Source organism: Pistacia vera, unplaced genomic scaffold, assembly GCF_008641045.1.
Source record: "Pistacia vera cultivar Batoury unplaced genomic scaffold, PisVer_v2 Contig474, whole genome shotgun sequence".
Classification (NCBI taxonomy): Eukaryota; Viridiplantae; Streptophyta; class Magnoliopsida; order Sapindales; family Anacardiaceae; genus Pistacia; species Pistacia vera.
Genome location: NW_022196306.1, coordinates 523,577 through 539,466, shown reverse-complemented (window position 1 = coordinate 539,466; position 15,890 = coordinate 523,577). Strand labels below are relative to the sequence as shown.

General features: G+C 33.0%; 1 protein-coding gene across 2 annotated transcripts; it reads right to left on the bottom strand.

Moving 5' to 3' along the window:
• Positions 1-523: 523 nt before the first annotated feature.
• On the bottom strand, positions 524-5,575 carry LOC116146185 (putative lipase YOR059C). 2 transcript variants are annotated; one of them, XM_031431594.1, is made up of 11 exons: positions 5,239-5,575; positions 5,006-5,073; positions 4,513-4,583; positions 4,126-4,368; positions 3,683-3,846; positions 3,545-3,600; positions 2,184-2,236; positions 1,982-2,093; positions 1,325-1,422; positions 907-1,036; positions 524-829 (listed from the first exon to the last, which is right to left on the bottom strand). In XM_031431594.1, the coding sequence occupies exons 1-10, from the start codon at positions 5,373-5,375 to the stop codon at positions 965-967; spliced, it is 1,074 nt and encodes a 357-aa protein (XP_031287454.1). In that variant the 5' UTR covers positions 5,376-5,575; the 3' UTR covers positions 524-829; positions 907-964. The 2 variants fall into 2 exon arrangements, with proteins under 2 accessions (XP_031287454.1, XP_031287455.1); XM_031431595.1 differs by having other exon boundaries at positions 524-823.
• Between the last annotated feature and the right edge of the window lie 10,315 nt (positions 5,576-15,890).

Genomic DNA, 15,890 nt, shown 5'->3' with positions numbered 1-15,890 from the left:
AAAACGCTGGGTTGCATGACAGCATGAGCCCAATGCAAATGCTTTTCACATTAGTGACACGCAACAGTAACCATTATTAGGGGATTAAATTTTTTCCATATTTTATTTCAATTCAAATAAAACCAATAGTTGTAAATAAACTTTTGTCTAACAGTTTAGAGAATAACTAGGTTTAATAAATCTTATTTTATAATTCTAAATTATAATCCTTATTGTAAAATAGCTAGTGTACTTAATTGATAATTAATATTTTTTAAATAAAGATGTTTTATTTTTTTTTATTTTTTTATTTTATATCATTACAGTTTTATATATATTTCACATTAATTTTCTCTTAGATGGTCAATTTATCCTTTTGTTTGGCAGTACCTCTCGTGAAACTACCAGCAATTTCTTTTTGCAAAAATGCGTCAAAATCAAGAAGCCTTTCTGGAGTCTCATTTGGTCTGCAATTTATTGCAGGAAATTGACCCCAATCCTACAAATACAAATACGATATGAGTTGAATGGGCGTATTTTTGACCATCAATCATCTCCAAATCCGAAAAAGGCAAGTTGTTACTTCTCCTTCAATACCTTAAATTCTTACACATTAACTGACCGCGACAGCAATATTTACATGTATGTGTTTTGTCTCATACATACACCATCAGATATACGAAAGGGTGAATTGATACAAATACTATGTGGATTGTCTGCATTTATTAACAAATATTGTCTCATATACAAAACAATAGATGATGAATACACAAAATTTCTTACGACTGTAGATTTAGTCGAAATTTATGCAATTGCTCCTCTCTGACACTCGGGACACATCCACCTGCAACTACAGAGATTTCAGAAACAATCTTAACAGTTTAGTGCGGAAAGAGGGATTTCCCTAGCAATATTCAATGTGCTTACCTATGCGAACCTTCTACCACTGGCTTCGATGTGTTAGTTCTATAAGAGTAAATAACTTCTACGTGAGAAAATGATCGATTATATGATGTATGACATCTGCACCGTCAATATGCATGGCTTCATCTTTGACCTGTAAAATACAGTGTTAGAATTTGCCCCATCAAGATGGAAAATTTAAGTGTTTTTTTTTTTTTTTTTCCACCTATTAAGGTGTTCCATAAAATCAGCACTCCAAACATCAAAAAGAGCAAATTCTACATATTTAACCAGAAATGATAAATCATGAAACCCACAGCATCATAATTTTGCATGCATTGTAATTCTTATACAAGATTGCATGCAACATATATCTGTTGAGCGTCTGAGAGTATATGTGTGCACATATGTCTGCACACATACATGTGTGAGTGAGAAATACCTGTATAACACTATGAGCAGCAAGCCTCTGTCTGCTGCTGTGAAAGCTAACACCTATTTTTTCCCATGAAACACGAGATAGGCCTGTTACCAGTTCCTCTGCACAATATGGTCCAACAAATATCCTTATTACTTGAAAGATCATTAAATTAAAGCATATAACACAATTCACATAACAGACAGTAACATCTCAACATCATCTATGATAGAGCTAGTAAAAGGTTATGAAATTGATAATGGTCAACTAAATGGAACAGAACTGCAATGCCACACGGAATCAAAGATATTACAAGTAAATAAACAAGGCCCTGATCAATGACACCACATTTTTTACACAATTATAACAAACGTTCTGGACCATGGTACCAGTTCAATTTTCACATTTGAGATTACCGCATGCAACATAATGCATCTTGAAAATGTCGAGTATGACATGTAATTTTTATCATTCGGAATAATTTTGTTTAATGATTCACAACTTGTAAAAGACATGCAACCATTGATCCCAGAATGTATGTATATGCTCTTACTCATTAAGCAAGCAGAATATATGCATATGTTTAAAATCATTAAGCAAGCAGATGAACTTCAACTGACAAAGTCAATCGACACAAGCAAACTAAAGTGCTAGTAGTTCAAAAGTTTGTAAGTTACAAACCCTCTAGCTTATCAGAACCAGAATCTTCCATTGAATTAGGTTCTGCATCACATGCCTTGCAATGTTCTTCATGTACAATATGTGGATATTTCTCATGAAGTGAATCTTCCCACTATTCACCAAAATAAGTTTTGCTTGTTATACTCTGACCAAAAGGTTGAGAAATGGAACTAAACTAACAAATTAAAGTAGATAACAATACCTTCGGCAATTCACTATCACGTCTTATTGATGACGTTCTCCAGCCAACAATATCTATATGAAATTTGTAATGGAAAACAAATAGACAAAGTTTAACAGAAAATTGAAGTAAACAACTATAGAGCTGCGCCCCTAAGGCTACGTAAATCATGAAAAAAGGATACGGTCATAGCCCACATTTGAATAAGCCACCCGTCGTTTGAAAGTACGCAGTGCAGACCTGCGTAAAAAAGCGGAGAATTATTCAATAAATGTTGTAAATATAAAAAAAAATATATATGTATATATGCAAAAGTTATAGACATGTATCATACATGAAATAATTTTCACCATGATCTTCTATCATGCATCTCAGCAATGGAGGTTTTCCCTCATCATTATCATTAAGAAAAAGATGCCGACCTGTTCTCCTAAATATCAAATGAATAACAGCATTTGCAAGTTTCTCAAAGGCAGGTACACCAAAGAGAAAAGGTACCTGGAAAAGAATACCAAGTTTTTCAAGTCAACTAACAAGGCAAATTTATTTTACATAGATATACCCAACAAAAAATAACTAATAATTGACATAAAGCAGAATGTGGAATGACAAAGGACGGGGACGGGGAAAGTGCGTATCATTAGGCCAAGAACCTACTACTTGACAATAATTTGCACTTGCATAGCCTGCTCACTATATCAATAGGGGATGGATGTTCATGAAATTCACAACTTTCTAATAAAAAATCTGAAATGAAAAAGTAAATTAACAAAATACCTGCTTATTACCCCTAGAACCAAGATGTGGGGTAGCAACAGTGATGAAGTTCATTGCCTCCAGGTCACCTATTGTACCACATGAATTCTTTTCACACGTCTCAGCTGATGGATTGTCAACATTTTCAACCCTAGGAGGTTTATATAGTCTACCAATTGCATATCTTGCTACTAAACCTCCAACAGAATGACCAACAAAGGAGATTTTACGCAAATTTGGCTTTCTTTGTATTACTTCAAGGACCTATTATCCAAGCATTCCATTAATTACAAAACAGAATATGTAGTTGATGGATCTTCTATGAAATTTAAAACAGATTTGAGAGATTTGAACTCATTGATAGTATCATTATTCTATGCCAATCCACAACTTTAACAAGATACCAACCTCTTGCACCAACCGCTGACCCATTACATCCACACCATCCAGACTCAGTGTAGACATATTTCGTTCACTACCTGCAGAACAGGTCCAAAATATAATTGATGTTCAAATACCCATTTCGCACTAGTTTGCACATACCCACTCCGGCATGAAACAGTATTAGACATTAAGNACTATAGAGCTGCGCCCCTAAGGCTACGTAAATCATGAAAAAAGGATACGGTCATAGCCCACATTTGAATAAGCCACCCGTCGTTTGAAAGTACGCAGTGCAGACCTGCGTAAAAAAGCGGAGAATTATTCAATAAATGTTGTATATATATATATATATATGCAAAAGTTATAGGCATGTATCATACATGAAATAATTTTCACCATGATCTTCTATCATGCATCTCAGCAATGGAGGTTTTCCCTCATCATTATCATTAAGAAAAAGATGCCGACCTGTTCTCCTAAATATCAAATGAATAACAGCATTTGCAAGTTTCTCAAAGGCAGGTACACCAAAGAGAAAAGGTACCTGGAAAAGAATACCAAGTTTTTCAAGTCAACTAACAAGGCAAATTTATTTTACATAGATATACCCAACAAAAAATAACTAATAATTGACATAAAGCAGAATGTGGAATGACAAAGGACGGGGACGGGGAAAGTGCGTATCATTAGGCCAAGAACCTACTACTTGACAATAATTTGCACTTGCATAGCCTGCTCACTATATCAATAGGGGATGGATGTTCATGAAATTCACAACTTTCTAATAAAAAATCTGAAATGAAAAAGTAAATTAACAAAATACCTGCTTATTACCCCTAGAACCAAGATGTGGGGTAGCAACAGTGATGAAGTTCATTGCCTCCAGGTCACCTATTGTACCACATGAATTCTTTTCACACGTCTCAGCTGATGGATTGTCAACATTTTCAACCCTAGGAGGTTTATATAGTCTACCAATTGCATATCTTGCTACTAAACCTCCAACAGAATGACCAACAAAGGAGATTTTACGCAAATTTGGCTTTCTTTGTATTACTTCAAGGACCTATTATCCAAGCATTCCATTAATTACAAAACAGAATATGTAGTTGATGGATCTTCTATGAAATTTAAAACAGATTTGAGAGATTTGAACTCATTGATAGTATCATTATTCTATGCCAATCCACAACTTTAACAAGATACCAACCTCTTGCACCAACCGCTGACCCATTACATCCACACCATCCAGACTCAGTGTAGACATATTTCGTTCACTACCTGCAGAACAGGTCCAAAATATAATTGATGTTCAAATACCCATTTCGCACTAGTTTGCACATACCCACTCCGGCATGAAACAGTATTAGACATTAAGCTGACAAAGGGCACAAAAATTGAAACATTTGGTAGTTGACAATCCACTTATTGAATTAAGCCACTGATTTTACACCCATTTCGCAAGAATGATGGATAAGTGAAAAAAAAAAAAAAAAAAAAAAAAAAAAACCAGAATTTCAAGGAAATGATGTTAATCATATTTATGAGCAAATCATGCCAATCTCAGTCAAACCAAAAGCCTTTCTTTGAAACTGGTTACGAGAATGGTAATTAAAAGCAGCAATAATACCTGCAAATGTGTTACATAAGAAAAAATGTGAAAGAATTTTATAAAGCATAATACAAGGTTAAAACCTCCTTACAATGAACAAACACTTTATCAGGCAGCCTTTTAACAAACTGCTCTGCTCCAAATTTCCAATCAGTAGCACTGCACAATTAACACAAATTCAACATTCAATTAAGGAAATATTAGCATTTAATTGAATCCTACAATTCTATATATAAGAAAAATTGAATAAACTAATCAAATTAAAGATTTTATCATAATCAACTAAAAGAGATGGAGAATTGAAAAAAAAAAAAAAAATCAGACCTTCCGAGAATACCATGGACCATAACAACGAGATGATCAGCAGAAGAAGAATCGGAATTCTTACAACTCCACACATCGTGGCTTCCATTCACGGATTCTTTGGAACAAACTCCGTCCTCAACTGTTCCGTTTTCCATAGTTATGTCAGTTCTATCTTTAACTAATTACGCATTTGATTATAAATAGCCGACAATTGAAGATCGAATTAAAGGTGTTTGGGGTTATAAAAGATTCTCGGGAAAATTGGGAAAGAGGGGGCAAGAAAGTGAAGGAAAATGGGAAGATAGTGGGAGAGTTGGTTAAGAGTCTTAAGACAATAAGAAAGAGAAACCTTAGCCAGGGGTATACGATTATAAAAAAAAAATTAGCTGGAGTGCAGTGGTCATTCTGGTGGTTTCGTGCAGTGACCGCCGACATGTCGCCACGTAAGCAGAAACCGTGATCTGAAATCGTAGTTAAAAGCTTATTTACCATTTTTAAAACTTACCGGTCACTAGTGATAGTGACTAGTAACTGTTAGTTTTGTTTTCAGGAAGTATCTTGATTATAAAAGATTGATTTAAATTTTATATTAATTAATAATTACTAATGTAATATTATGAAAACGATATTATTTGAAATAATTTTATATATTTTTATAATAATTATGATTTCATAATTACATAAAATTATATCGTACATGCTTGATTTTGATACCAATAATTTTGTATATATAAAATATTAAGAAGTCACGCCTGGGTTGATTATAGCAAGTGAATGAGGAGCTATAAGCATATTAACATGCAAAGATATAAATATAACGCTGACAAGTGAATTTTTATAGTGATTTAGATGTTTAAAGTGAATCTTATATCTATTGTGTTTATTTATATAAATATGTTCTTGGTTATTAAACAAGTTTACAAAAGGTCGTGAACTGCGATATGGTATTACGAAGTGCTTAGTGTTTTAAGTGTTCTTAGAGAATGTAGGAGGGAGCTGGTTATTTATATATATTTTGCTTCAAGATAATGATTACACTTTTACTATTAGTTGAAAACTTAAAAAATATTCTTAAATTAAATGAGGCACAAGCAGTTGTGTAAACCAAATTCATATCGGGACAAATTCTTGAATTGGTTGAATTGTTTATAATTATATTCTTTTTGTCTTTAGAGATGTAGCATGTTCTGAAATTTTTTTTGAATTTTGATCGGTGATCAGCCCTTGTTTCAGGCATAACAGTAATTTTAAAAATCTTTCAATTATAGATAATGGTTTTAGTTAAAAGTTTTAGTGTTTTTCAACTATCATTTAAAATTAAAATTATATAATATAAATTATTTGGAAGATAGATTTCGCAATTGGAGGCAGACCGTAGAGAAGTTCACACTTCGCATAAGGGAAGGGAGACACCAATAAAGAGGCGTAGTCGCGTAGACATTAAATAGGCGCGTTAACGGTTAATAACGGCAGTTAGGTGTTTTCCTTTCTGAAAGGGAAAGCAAAAAGGGTGAGTTATACTGCACTACTGCTGTTGTATAAAATGTGAATGATCGCTTTATTTGACCGACTCCTGTCCTGTCAGAAAAAGTAATTTTGTTGCACTAATTCCAAATTACGGTATTTACAACTTTTATTTTAATTTTTAAACGCGTAGAAGAAAGATAAGAAATTTCTTGTAATCATGTGTATATTAATAAATAGACACTTATTATTTAAATATACATTTTTTTATTTACAAAAGGATATTTTTTTCAACATTTTTTTTTATCAATAAATGAATTTTTTATTTCGAGATTTTCTTTTAAATGCATTTGTTGAGTTATTTCTAGGTATGACAATGTTTCTCCGGATTTTGAGGACCTATCTTGCCTTGCCCCATATACGGTGGGAAAACCCCAGTTTTTTGGGGGATAGGGGCAAGGGTGGCGGGTGTTTTAATCCCGATCATCGGGGATGGGGCAGGGGGTGGATGATGTCTTTCTCCACTCTGTCTCGTATATAATATATAAAATTAATATATATATAATTATCCTACCTATATAAACCTATATTTTTTCAATTTCCCTCACCCTAAATAATTGAACAAGAACAAACCCTAAACCATATTTATGTATAATTAATTATGTTTAAATGATTAATTTAGGTGTTTATCATGTGGACGAGAATTAACTATTGTGTTTGGTAATGCTCAAATTAATTTATGTTTGTATAAAATTAATAGGGCGAGAATGGGCCACCAACATCCCCCTTTGGGGCAGGGAATGAGAATTATTGTCATCCCCATAACAGGGATGGAGCGAGGGTGGGGAGTGATTTTAACGGCGAAAATAGGTACGGTGAATGAGATCCCTGCCCCCTCGCTCCATTGCCATGCCTAGTTATTTCTACTTACTCACAAGTTATATTCCTAATTAAAAAAAATGTGTCTATTTAATTAAAAGAAACTCCTTTCGTAAACATTGATGTGTAGAGAGAAGGGGTGTTTGAAGAGATAAACAATAAGTAGAACAAAATTGGGTTTTATAAGTAAGGTTAAATTTGTCCATAAAACAATGAATTCAACTAATTTATAAAAAATAGATATAAAATATGATTTCCCTTGTATAATTAATTAAGCCTCCAAAGAAAAAGGACCGACAATAATTTAATAAGATAAAGTTTTCATGCTTCCATGATCCACATTCCACGTGGATATGGAGATTACTTATAGCTTTTTTTTTTATCATTTTTATTTGTCCTATTTTAAACATCTTTTGCCGGTGCAAAGATGCAGATGGGAGCGCTGTTTTGTTTTTTGAAATTGTGAAATTACGTTAGATTATTCTAGAACCAGCGTTGACTTTACATTATTACAAAGTCACAGTAAATTTTAATTTCATAACATCTCGATTAACATTAATAAAAAAATCTATTGTTTAAAGTTTATTCTAATAAATTTAAAAAAAAAAATCTCTTGATTCATTAATATTTAATGTTTTCATATAAAAATTAGTTAATTATAAAAAAGTAATTCATTAATTTTTTGTTAAGGGCAATGTGGTAATTTCAACAGGGGTGGGAACATGTAGTTTACTCTAAAAAATTATTCTTCCCCCAACAAGAGGGTATTTAACATCTTCTGGAAACATTAGACACAGTTAAAAACTTAAAATTAGATATCTTTACGCTTATAATTTAATTAATATTAAGATTGAATTATTAATTGATTTAATGAAAACCATTTTATAAAAAAACTTGTAATAAATTACTTGTTTGAGTCTTGTAAGATATGTTTTAGCATTACCCGAAAATCTCACATAATTTTATACACTTTTACATTAAAGTATATTAACAATTATTGTTAGGTATAATATAAAAACTCAAACATACTCAATTCTAAAGTATAGACGCTTTCTTGCCTTCAAAAAATAAACCAGGCACCTAAAATTAATTAAATATATTGTACAATTACCAAACAAATCAGTATCACCTTCATCATTTTAATTGCATAATAAATTATTATATCTATTGAGTTGTTTACAAACAAATTGGAAATGCCAATAATAATGTTAATGCTACACAATCCAAGCAACAATTATTGCGAATTCAAAGCCAAGCATTAATAATTTGCCTTCATATATATAATTACAAAAGAATAAAACAAACAAACAAATGCAAATGGCTTATGATAACTTACTTTTCAATTATTAAACCAATCCGATCTCATCTATATATATATATATATATATTGATTGGAAGTATTTGGGTCAGTTTGTGCATATCTCAACTAATCCCTGGGGATCCTAAAGGTAATGACTGAGTAAGCTTCCAGTGGCCACCCTTGTTTTGTTGTTGATCGGAGGTGTCCGATCCAGTTTGCACACACCTAAACTAATCCTCCGAGGGCTTGAAATTAACAACCGGATAAGTCTTCAGTGGTTACTTCTTTTAGTAGCTGAGGTGAATCGAACTCAGTTTTATTTGTTGGCTATTTATTCTGATGATTCTATTTGAAACTTGCCAGTTATAATTCTTGGAAAAGGACAGGAAGATGAAGAGAGCCAAATAAGTTAGGCTATAAATAGGTCGAGTTCTGAATTATTTATACCAAATTTTATTGTCATTAGCGCTTAGCGTTATCTACAGAGGTCAATTATTTGAGGTCCTACAATTAAAGATAGAAGCAAGGATTCATGTGGTAGGCTTAGGGTTTAGCCCGTAACTCACATTCTCACAAGAAGTTGAAAGAGTGAGTCCAACTTCAGGCAACCTCCAACCCAGGAGTTGTCTCTTAATTAACCACTATAATAAATTATTTTACCAAAAATAAACTAGTATTTTTACATAAATAAGGATGGAAAACATCCAAAAACGAACCCCAAGGGTTTGACTTGGCGATCAAGGGGGTTTATTCTATTTCTTGAGTTCTTAAATTCAAATCTTAGGAATATCTATCACAATAATATTGTCTTTTGAGATTGTAGGGTGTTCACTAGACTCCAATGATTAATTGAGGTGCATGTAAACTGGTCCAAACACCCCAATTATCAAAAAAAAAAAAAAAAAAAAAATCCATTGCTTTAGATATCCTTAGAGAACTGTCTCTATTGGATCAAAGACGGCAGGTTAATTTGAAGAATTGATGGATCCCCGTATACAAAATATATAATTATATGTAAAAATATAATACAAATTAGGTGTAAATGAAATATTTATAAATAATACTAATATCTATTGTCTAAAAATAGAACTATAAATTATACATCATTCTGTTGAAAGAAATAACCCCAAACTTAATTAAAAAAAATTAAAACAATTGCATGATATATATTTTACCTTATATTTGCTACAATTTGTTACTATTGTTTTTATTAGAAAATTTATACTATGTTACTTATTTTTATTGTAATTATTTATATTAGTAATTCTTTAGTAAGGACATTCCTATATTAACTTTGGGAAGACTATGCTTCAATAGCATTGGATTTATTCTTAAAATATCATTTTAGTCAAACACGATGAATCCCATAATATTTAAACATGATTCTCACAAAATTGATTATTATTATATATAATTTATATTAGTTTTATAATACGCCCATCTTCTAATAAGTTAGTAACTAGGGTATTAGTTGTAAAAAACACTCCTTATAACCTCATCTTGATCTTATATAATTCAGGGAATGAGAGGGGTAATCGAAAAGTCTAACGTGTAAGTCCCCACAACTATTAATAGAGGTGACCATTAAAACTCTTATTCAGCTAGTAGTTTTAGGGTCTTGAAAAACTATTTGAAGTACGTGCAAACTAGCGCAGACACCACGTCAAAAAAAAAAAAAAAAAAAAAAAAAAAAAAAAAAAAAAAAAAAAAAGAAGAAGAAGAAGATGAGTTTTGGGGCATGATTCAGCGTCACCTCAAGCATGCTAGTAGTTGCAGGCTTATTAAGCAATACCCAAATGTGGTCCTCAAATGGTGGTCCACTAACCTAATGATTTATGTTTTTGTTGGTGTAAGCAGCAGTGGAGCTTAGGACCAGTACTTAGGGGTGAAATTGAGTTGAGTATTTGAGTACTCCAACTCAACTCAGTTGCTACAGTACTAAGTTCGAGTCTGATCAAGCCTAACTAATGCTTTCATTAATTTGGTCGAGCCTAATAATTTATGTTTTTTATTAGTGGAACAAACGTGGGTCGATTGAAAACTGAAGATTCAAGAGCAAAATCCATGAATTATGAACAAAAATGAAGATTGAGATATGTACAAGAATTTCAGGGTTTTGGGAATGATTTTATTAGTGAAAGTGAAAACAGTAAAGCTACAAGTACAAACAACAGCAATGGTTGTGGTGATTGAGCTTCGACGGTATGCGACGGGTGTAGGAGCCGTTGAGAATGGTGGTCGCAAGGTAGGAATTGTAAAATTTGGGATGAAATTCGATTTTGGTTTATTGACAAAGAGAATTTGATTTAGGATGAAGATGAAATTATAAGGGAATTTGATTTAGGTAGCACAATGTGGGAATTTTAGGTTTGAAATCAACTTTTTTTAAAAAAAAAATTTTTGGGGTAATGTGACCCACATGCCACATGGTGTGCCACGACAATTTGTACTTGGCTCTACTATATTTCAAACATATCGTTTAGTATTCTTTTTTTTGTGCGGTAAATCCCTAAAACGTGGATTCACGTCATGTGTTATTACTGTTAGATTTTTATTTACAAGTTTACCATTATAATAGTATATAAGTGGACTTTTCACCTTAATTGATAGAGACTTTGGATAGCCACGCTTGTACATTGAAAAAACAAAGAAAGCAATCTGACAAACAATTGATGTAAGATTTACACTTAGCATCTGAAATACTTTAAAAATTGTTTATCGTTTATGCTTTTCATTCATTAATCCTTCATCAAATCATCGGTTGCATCCAATCTTTTGCATGAATCCCATCAAGAATCTACTTACTTCCCATTGGTGTAAATCACAACATCATCAATGTTATTTGACAATTTGGCAAATAAGTTAAGGAAAACAATAATGTCTTAAATCGATTGGTCACTGCTAGGAANCTATTGAAAGAAATAACCCCAAACTTAATTAAAAAAAATTAAAAAAATTGCATGATATATATTTTACCTTATATTTGCTACAATTTGTTACTATTGTTTTTATTAGAATATTTATACTCTGTTACTTATTTTTATTGTAATTATTTATATTAGTAATTCTTTAGTAAGGACACTCTTATATTAACTTTGTGAAGACTATGCTTCAATAGCACTGGATTTATTCTTAAAATATCATTTTAGTCAAAGGACGATGAATCCCATAATATTTGAGTATGATTCTCAAAAAATTGATTATTATTATACATAATTTATATTAGTTTTATAATATGCCCATCTTCTAATAAATTAATAACTAGGGTATTAGTTGGAGAAAACACTCCTTGTAACCTCGTCTAGATCTTATATAATTCAAAGAATGAGAGGAATGATCTGACACTAAAGTCTAAAGTGTAAGTTCTCACAGTTGTTAATAAAAGTGATCATTGGAATTCTTATTTGACCGGTAGTTTTAAGATCCTGAATAACTATTTGAAATACGTGTAATCCAGCATAGACACCTCGTCAAAAAAAAAAAAAAAAAAAAAAAAAGAACCAGCCTTCAGCATCAACTCAAGCATGCTAGTAGTTGCAGGCTTATTAAGCAATACCCAAACGTGGTCCTCAAATGGTGCTCCACTAACCTCATGATTTACGATTGCTGGGAAAACTTAAACCCACAAAATCACCATCATGCCTTGCCAACTTTCAGCTGGTGCTCCACTAAAACCTTAATGATTTTCCCGTCCGCCAAACAAGTCTGTTTCTTTCTTTCCTTCTTTATGTCTATTTATTTCTTTGTAAACCGGCCATAGTTGGCTAATATGAGTGCCACTTAGCTCTCAATGGACCGAAGTAGGGCTGAGTCGAAAATAATTTACGTTTTTGTTGGTGTAACCAGCAGTGGAGCTTAGGACCAGTACTTAGGGGTGAAATTTAGTTAAGCATCTGAGTACTCGAACTCAACTTAGTTGCTATAGTACTAAGTTCGAGTCTGGTTGAGCCTAATTAATGCTTTCATTAATTTGGTCGAGCCTAATAATTTATGTTTTTTTATTAATGGAACGAATGTGGGTCGATTGAAAACTGAAGATTCAAGAGCCAAATCCATGAAATGTGAATAAAAATGAAGACTGAGATATGTATAAGAATTTCAGGGTTTTGGGAATGAGTTTATTAGTGAAAGTGAAAATAGTAAAGCTACAAGTACAAATAATGGCAATGGTTGTGGTGATTGAGCTTTGAAGGTATGCGCCAACAGTATGAGCCGTTGAGAGTGGTGGTCACAAGGTAGGAATTGTAAAATTTGGGATGGAATTCGATTTTGGTTTATCGACAAAGAGAATTTGATTTAGGATGAAGATGAAATTAGAAGGGAATTTGATTTAGGTCGCACAATGTGGGAATTTTAGGTTTGAAATCAACTTTTTTTTTTCCTTAATTTTTTGGGGTAATGTGGCCCACATGTCACATGATGTGCCAGGTCAATTTGTACTTGACTCTAATATATTTCAAACATATCGTTTATTATTCTGTTTGGTGTACGGTAAATCCTTGAAACGCAGATTCATGTCATGTGTTATTGCAATTAGGTTGATTTTATTTACAAGTTTACCAATTACCATTATAATAGTATATAAGTCGACTTTTCACCCTAATTGACAGAGACTTTGGATAGCCACACTTGTACATCGGAAAAAATAAAGAAAACAATATGGCAAACAGTAGACGTAAGATTTACACCTAGCATCTGAACCACTTCAAAAATTATTTATCCTTTATGCTTTTTATTCATTGATCCTTCATCAAATCATCAGTTGCATCCAATCTTTGGCATAAATCCCATCACAGAATCTACTTACTTCTCATGGGTGTAAATCACAACATCATCAATGTTATTTGACAATTTGGCAAATAAGTTAAGGAAAACAATAATGTCTTAAATCGATTGGTCACTGCTAGGAAGTTGTCTTTGAACATGTTGTGTGCGCAGACAATTCCTGTGCTGCTTCGAAGATAATTATCAAAGTATAGAGAATACCATTATCCTCTTTCTTGACCTTTAATCATGGTTTGATCAACTCTTAATGATAGCTACTTCTGAACTGCCTCATTCTAAAATTCCGGAATTAGTTAACTAGAATTACTGCAAGTTCTTATTTAATTCCGTATGCAGGATTCATCAACTCCTCTGTTCTCCGAAACCAACTCAGAGGATGATCAAGTAACAGAGTTTGACTCCCTGGTCGAAATGATTGAGCAAAGTTTGCGAGGTTTTGGGTGTAGCCAGTTAATACAAGTCCTCATTTACATATTTGGAGGATTCATCAACTCCTCTGTTCTCCAAAGGACAGAGGAGTTAATGAATTCCAGAGGATTTAGGAAATCGTAATTAAAATTTTTTGTTTAGCTTGCAGTCGTCTCTCTAACTGAGAGTAACTTGCTCTTTGACGCTCCCTGATTATTGTGTGGATTTGTTCTCGCAACACATTGTGATTCATCTTTTGGTCGTAAGAAATTTTTTTCCTTTCATGTATTGCAATGCCTGTCACTGCTTTTATAACCATCATCTCCACTGATATATGGATATACTCAAGCTTAAGATTTGTGTGCGGGTTTTTCCGATCGTCAGTGCTCACAACTGCTCTTGTTTTGTTAACGGAGAAGGTAGGAAGAAAATGGCAAGGTCCAGTGGGTATCATTGGATTTTCTTTATTTTCTTTTGGAATATTAACCTTACCAGCAATTGTTTACATGAATAGAGATTCTTCCTGGAAAATCCTTTATGTTTGGACTTCAGTTGCGGCAATCTAGTACTGTATAATAGTCTGTCCTTTTGTCAGTGAATCTCCTAGATGGCTTTTACTGAATGTATATGAAGCTGAGGCAGTGGCAGTACTGTGAAAACTTTCATCATCATCAGTTATTTTTTTACAGCTTGAACTTGAATTTGTCAAACATGCCTCCTAAGGAAGAAATGCAGAAGTTCAACTTTTACTAGTTTATGAAGGAAATGCATGTCCAAGAAAAAATGGGCTTTACGAATGTTATTATTGTTGGTTATGGGTGTTGCTTTTTGCATAGGCTTAATTTACTATGGCATGCTGTTGGACGTTGGAAATTTAGATTCAAAAATATATTTTTCTTTTATGTTGAATGCTTTATTAGACATACTTGCCTATGCTCTATCATATTTCATAATAGAAAGATGGAATAGGACAACTTCAATGCTTGCATTTTGTATAGTAAGTGTGATTTGTGGCATAATTAGTGACGGACGCTTACAATTTGATGTTATTCTTCCACACTGCATGTGTATCACTCAACGTGGTACTGATATATGCGTGTTATAACTAACACCAAATCCAAAACCTAAACAATTGCACACAAGAAAAAACAAACACACATACAAGAACGACAAGAATTACTGTAGTTCACTTGCTCAATATTAAGCAAGCTATGTTCACGTTGAGTTCGGAAAATAGGCAAACTCGCTGTACTACTTTTGAGTAAGAATCTAATACAGATTTATACACTCAGTACAACAATCTCTCAATCCTCAATAATTCTGTAACTAACCCTAGAGACCCTCTCCTTGGAATCCCTAACGATATATGTGTACAACCACTCCCGAATGATCTGAAACCAATCACTCAAAACAAGTTACAAGATTCAACCCACAAATCACAAGAAAAACAGACCCAATTTGCTCGACCGAGAAGAAAGAGAGAATAATTCCTAAAGAAAATATCTGCCTTTAAGTGTGCTGTTATGCTGTTGTCCAAGGAGACTCATTGCAGCCGTTGGATCTTCAGTCAATCAATGCTCAGAATTAACGCACCCTTTGCTCAAAACGGCACCGCTTCAAGCCTTCACCACAACAATGCGACCGAGTTATTTCCCACTTCCGTCAGAAACTCTACCACATCGAAGGTGGGACAAGCACTCAATGTTTGGTAAGAAGCGAAATGGGTTCCTCTCGTTTGCATTATTCATGTTGCTTAGTGGTGTCTTCCCGGCTTGTTTTCTTGAGACAAGAGGTGTGAATCTTTGTGAGACCTTGGATGAACAAGAATGTAAAG

What these genes read in the sequence shown, in the direction of transcription:
- LOC116146185 (XM_031431594.1), bottom strand. Translation starts at nt 5,375, where the DNA reads ATGGAAAACGGAACAGTTGAGGACGGAGTTTGTTCCAAAGAATCCGTG. An exon ending in TGATAAAGTGTTTGTTCATT is followed by an intron (nt 4,584 to 5,005) that starts GTAAGGAGGTTT and finishes CCTGTTCTGCAG; the next exon opens with GTAGTGAACGAAATATGTCT. An exon ending in TTCAAATGTGGGCTATGACC is followed by an intron (nt 2,237 to 3,544) that starts GTATCCTTTTTT and finishes AATTTCATATAG; the next exon opens with ATATTGTTGGCTGGAGAACG.